The sequence below is a fragment of the Chrysochloris asiatica genome, unplaced genomic scaffold, assembly GCF_000296735.1.
Source record: "Chrysochloris asiatica unplaced genomic scaffold, ChrAsi1.0 scaffold00004, whole genome shotgun sequence".
NCBI classification, from domain to species: domain Eukaryota; kingdom Metazoa; phylum Chordata; class Mammalia; order Afrosoricida; family Chrysochloridae; genus Chrysochloris; species Chrysochloris asiatica.
This window is the reverse complement of record NW_006408522.1, coordinates 3,746,363-3,752,362: the sequence shown is the minus strand read 5'-3', so window position 1 is coordinate 3,752,362 and position 6,000 is coordinate 3,746,363. Positions and strand designations below refer to the sequence as shown.

The following is a 6,000-nucleotide window of genomic DNA, read 5'->3' as shown; positions in this document are numbered from 1 at the left end:
AGTCTATAAACTAAAACATGTCAAAAATATTTAAATGTATTTGGATTTAAATAATTTCAAATGATGTTGAACTGAATTAATACTATAGAAATATGGTTGTTGTATCAACATTAAAGAAAGAAAAATTTAAGGTACCCAAACGTTTTAAGTATTTATGAAATCAAATGATAAAATTTTTATTTTAAAATCCCCAAATCACCCCTATTATTTAGTTTTACTATATATAACATATTTTAGTGTGAACATACCAAAACATAGATTTTCTTTAAATCTCCAAATCACCCATTTTCTAGTTTTGTTATATAACATATTTTAATGTGAACGTATTCACTTTTGTTTATAGCAAAATATAGATTTTCTTTAATGTTCTATAAAGCCAAAAAATTAAGTCAAATATCTAGGACCAAAAAAACAAAAAACCAGATACATACTAGCTCAGTGTTTTAGGTAATACATAACATTAGGGTATTTCATTTAGCTTAGCACGTATCTGTTTCTATGACTGAAATTGCATGCTATTTATAAAACTAGGTGTATAGTTTTTTTTATTAAAGATTTAAGCCAGACTTCTTTCAATTCTATTCACTCAACTCATGGTACTAAAATAAAATAGATCAAAGGTGACAAATAAATCAGACAAGGCAGCAAAGAAGCTTTTTTGTAGTTCTAACTGGGAAATTAGTGTCATGCACTAGCAGATAAAACTAAACATAAATTATCAAAATATGGTTTTCAGGGCTCATTTTCCATGAAATTTTAACTACTTGTAAACTACCTGTACCAATTTTTTAAATGAATAGAATTCTTGTGCTTTCAAGTCAAAAATGTGGGAGGAAAAAGGTTAAACTAAAGAATGGTACCTCAATCTTCAATTTTAAAGAATTTATTTTCCCATTTGTAGAGTAACATTATTGTAAAATCCACAGTTATTGCAACACCTGTGTTGCTTAAAAGAACTCCTAAGAATTTTGTTAAAGTGTATTTGTTTAAAACTGAACCAAAATAATGTACATTTTTAACTCTGCACATTATATCATTGAAGTCCACATAATGTCCTCTGTGTATAAATCAATGTGATGTTACAATATAGTACATGATCTGATTCTTATCCTAAAGGCTTCTGACCATGTATGATATCCAAGATAGATCCAATTCCTTTAATGTCAGACTGTATAACTTGTGATCCTAAACAAAAGAAGGAAAAACGTTATATACAGGACAGGAGTCTGATAATTTAACTGTTTGCAGCATCTGCTTGGCGAGGCCATCCTTCCTCTTCAACTCCAGAATCATACTCCTCTTCAGATTCTTTTGTTGGAGCCCTACAATAAAAAAACATCAGTGTTTACTTTAAATACAAATTGAGGATAAAAAATATGTATCTATATAAGACTAAATGGTCAACAACTATTTTGAAGTCTAGATGAGGAAGTTGTGGGCAGGAATAAATGGAAGTCAAACAGCTAGAACAGAAATTCCGAGAATGCTGACTCATGAACAGTATAACCAATGTCACTGATCATCATGTCTACAAATGGTGGGGGGGGAACTGGGGTTGCTGTGTTTCCACCAAAAAGACAATTTTTGAAAAATTGAGAATAAGCAAGATTTCTAGACTTAAAATTGCAAATTTCTCCACCTAGCTAGAAAAGCCACAAAATCAGAATTGGTTAGCTGAGGCTTCAAATGTGAAAGCTTAAAAATCCATTTATTCAGGAGTTAAAGTAAAATCAGTTATTTCAATTCCACTGCTTGGAATTTAGTTTATGTCTATGTGAGAACCCGATTTCTTCAGACCAAATCCAACTGGATTAAAATTGGTCAAAATTATGATTCAGACTAGCACAATTACTGTTAAAGTTATACATCTATGGCACTAATGATTATATCTCTTTGAAGTTAAGTAATGTTGTTCAAGACCAATGAAAAATTTGAGATTATTGCTTCCCTTATAAATACAAAAGATTTTAATATAATTTTTATAACAGACCAATAAACTATAGTAATAAGGAGTTGATCTTAAATTTCAGATCTATTCTGGCTTGACAATATACTTTACCGGATATATCCTGGGTCCTTTTTTCCTTCTACTACTTCTTTGTCAACCTCCACACATACAATGTCAGAATTAGGGACTTCAAACATCGGTTCTAGTAACAGCTTTTCCTAAAGAGATATTAAGTAATAAATTATATGGAAAACTAGAGTTATACAAAAAATATTTATAAAGGTGACCAAATGAATCAATTCACTCAACAAAAAGTACATAGACTCTATTATACACCAGAAACTAAATGCTGAAAAAGTCAATGTAAAAGTTTTCATATTCTTCATATTAAAACAGCTTGGGACTAAATTGAAAGACAAGTCATTTTTAAAGGGAAATCAATGTGTGTTCGGTTCAGTCCAGTTTGGTCAACATGCACACAACAAAAGGCTAGTCTTTTAGATACAGATGTTTGTCAGAAGCATTACCTGGCTTATTCTCTAACAGAGGAGGTCAATTTGTAATCTTATTCTGAAACTGTTTACTTCTAATTCAGTTCTGCCAAGCTCTTCAATTTCAAAGACTTCAAATGAGCATCTGTCTCAGGTGCTGCAGTAGATCTAAAGTTGTTCACTAAAGAACACTAGCTTTGTCTACAGATATTGGCTGGATTATATTCTACCCAGTGGAAAATACGGGGTGAGTACCTCAAGTTTCCTAAAAATATCAACTGTATTACCTGCTCTTCTTGTTTGAATGTTTATACATTTGCCCTTAACCAGTAACACTGAAGTTCATCAGTGACTATAATCTTAAACTGTCTGTGATGGATATGTAGTTATAACCAAAAGTCTTACTTAACAAAGTGTTACTTAACAGTGAAATCCTTCAAAGGGAATAGGAAACACACGCTTGCTTTGGGAGCTGGTGGGCAAACAATAATCAACCCACTGTACAGCCAATTCTGGGGGTATGGAAAATAAGGGAGACAGTAAGTAGTAGCAAGAATATTGGTGGGGTCCCTAGGATCTATAACAAAACTTAAGAACACTGAGTTTTACCATACTGAAGAATTCAGGAGTAAAGCATCAGAGTATCTGCAACTTACTTTCAGGCAAACTAAAAAAATGGGGGCTCTCAAAGAGTCTGAGAAGGGGCTCTGCAGCTTAGTCAAAATCTCATGCAGAATTTCCTACAGTTCATTTTCCTATAATTCTGATCTTATTTCACTCTTTGTATTATGTGTGTATTCTTTAGTAGCAAACATTTTAGAGTTTTGTTTCTTTTATAGAAAGAAGCACAAATATACTATGACAAAGCCAAAACCAACCAAACCAAAAAATTTTTCTGTTTATATATAAAAAGAGAAACAGAATCTTAAGAGTCTTAAAATTTAGGCCAAGAAATAATCAAGTTTTTGTATAATAATGCCTACTTACCATAATGGAACGAAGACCTCGTGCACCAGTTTTTCGTTCTAGTGCCAATCTGGCTATAGCTTTCAAAGCATCCTCAGTAACATTCAGTTCACACTATAAATATAATCAAAAGGAATAAAAACTTAATCTTTGATATTTTCCTAATAAAACCATATGGTATTTTATTATTAATACTATATACCCACCATTACTAGGTGCCCTGGTAGTGTAGTGATTACGCATTGGGTTGCTAATTGCAAGATCAGCAGTTACAAATCTACCAGCCTTTCTGTGGGAGAAAGATGATACTTTCTGCTCCTGTAAAGATGGACAGCTGTGGATACCCTATACAGGGCTGCCATGAGCCAGAACTGACTCAACAACACACAACCCACTACCACGACTACCACCATTACTAGTCCCTACAGTCACAGAAAACTGAAAGAGACCAATGGCCTGATTGTAGAGATAAAGAAATAAGGAGCTTATTTACCGACAGATAGTGAAGTAAACTGACACTCAAGACACACAGGTAGGAGCAGAATCTATGTCTTGGCTGACCCTACCTCTATTAAGACTAGAGGATCACTCAGGCATTTTTAATTCCCTCCTTGAAAACCGTCATTGGGTCTCTATAACTATACTTCAGAGACTTACAAAAGAAAAAAAAGTAAAACTTTAAACAATCTCTCTAAACTAATCACAAATCTTTAAAAACAGTAGACTTCAAATTATTGAGATTAAATACATACATATCAAAATGCTTTGGAACACCACAGTTCACAATACCCTGTTACGAGTAACTTTTGTTATAAACTTCTGCCCCCAGAAAATGTAAAATTTAAACAAAGTAATTAACTCTCTTGGTATTTTATAGCTTTGTTTTTAGGAAGTACTTTGTATCTATCAATCTATGAAGGTATCAGCATTATGAATCATAAATTTGTTCTTAGCTCTTGAAGAGATTTCCGTATTAACAATGATTTTCCAGGATTTGATTCAACATTTATTGAGACACTAATGTGCTTATGGGGGAGTCCTGGTGTGGCACTGTGGGTTAATGCGCCGGAATGCAAAGCAAGGTTGGCAGTTCAAGCTCACCAGCTGCTCCTCAGAAACCCCATATAGGATCACTATGGATCGAAACCGACTTGACAGCACTTAATAACAAAATGTGCTATGGAGTCCTGGACTGACACTGCAGGATAATGTGCTGGACTGCAAGGTCGGTTTGAACAGCAAAGTCAGCGGGTCAAACTCACCAGTTGCTCCTTGGAAACCCTATGCCAGGTCTCTATGAATTGGAATCGACTTGACGGCACTTGACACAACAATGTGCACATATATTTGGGGCTGGATGATGAATTAAGTACCATCTTTGCCTTCAAGTTAACAAACTAGTATTTACAGCACAGTGTCTGCACATGGTGCTAGGGAGTACCAAGTAGAGGCATCTAAGTAAGACTAGTAAGACTAGGGATCACTGAAGGATTTTAAGCAAAGGAATATTAATTAGAACTACCTTTTTGTTTTTCATTCAGCACATATTTATTAAGAAATTAGCATTTATTTTCAGGGCATAATGCCCAGTGATGTTTAAATGATCCATATTGGAAATAAAGTGGAAGACTGATGTTTTGTCGGTGGTGGTCAGAAGTAGATCTGAGACAGGGAGACCAATTAGGAATCAAATGCACAGGTCAATGTAAAGGACTGACTTGAGGCAATGGCAGAAGCAATAGAGAGAAGATGACTGATACTTAGAGATCAGTTCATCAAACCTAAAACATTTGCTATCTGATCAATAAATGTGTGGGCTAGAGTGATTTGCAGGTGTCTGGGTGCAGAGAAGTAGATGTAAAAGCTAATAAAACTTTACTTAGATGAATGTATAACATTCAGCATGTCACAACATAAGCTTTTAAGACAATCCTAGTGTCTGTCTTGAAGGGGTTATTTTTTTTCCCCCTTCTCTGGCATCATTTATGTCTTTTGCTCTCTTTACACACACACCTGAGGGGACTTCCAAAAAGTTTGTGGTAAAATGGAATTGAAAGACAACAGAATTTTACACAAGTTTTTTTAAGCCCTCTAATATATCTCTCTAAGGCAGCACTGGTAGCGTAGTGGTTACGAATCGGGCTGCGAACCTTAAGGTCAGTGGTTTGAAACTACCAGCTGCTCCACGGGAGAAAGATGAGGCTTTCTACTCCCATAAAGATTTACACCCTCGGAAACCCTATACAGGGTCGCTATGGGTGAGAACAGACTCGATGGCACATAACAACAACAACAATATATCTCTCTAGGGAGCTCTGGTAGCGTAGTGGTTACGAATCGGGCTGCGAACCTTAAGGTCAGCGGTTCGAAACTACCAGCCGCTCCGCGGGAGAAAGATGAGGCTTTCTACTCCCGTAAAGATTTACACCCGCGGAAACCCTGTACAGGGTCGCTATGGGTCGGAACCGACTCGACAGCACTTAACAACAACAATATATCTCTCTGGTAGTGTAGTGGTTACAAATCTCTCTGGTAGTGTAGCGGTTCGAAACTACCAGGGGTTCTGCGGGAAAATGATGAGGCTTTCTGCTCCCA

The 6,000-nt window shown here is 35.3% G+C and overlaps 1 protein-coding gene across 1 annotated transcript in view; it reads right to left on the bottom strand.

The window, feature by feature from the left end:
• Positions 1 to 861: 861 nt before the first annotated feature.
• The window catches only part of CLPX (caseinolytic mitochondrial matrix peptidase chaperone subunit), a 61,115-nt gene continuing 55,976 nt past the window's right edge, over positions 862 to 6,000 (bottom strand). The window contains exons 12-14 of the mRNA XM_006831531.1: positions 3,427 to 3,519; positions 2,060 to 2,166; positions 862 to 1,322 (exon numbers count right to left, since the gene is read on the bottom strand). Of these exons, the coding sequence (XP_006831594.1) occupies positions 1,235 to 1,322; positions 2,060 to 2,166; positions 3,427 to 3,519 (288 nt within the window). The 3' untranslated portion in view covers positions 862 to 1,234. The remainder of the gene's footprint in view (positions 1,323 to 2,059; positions 2,167 to 3,426; positions 3,520 to 6,000) is intronic.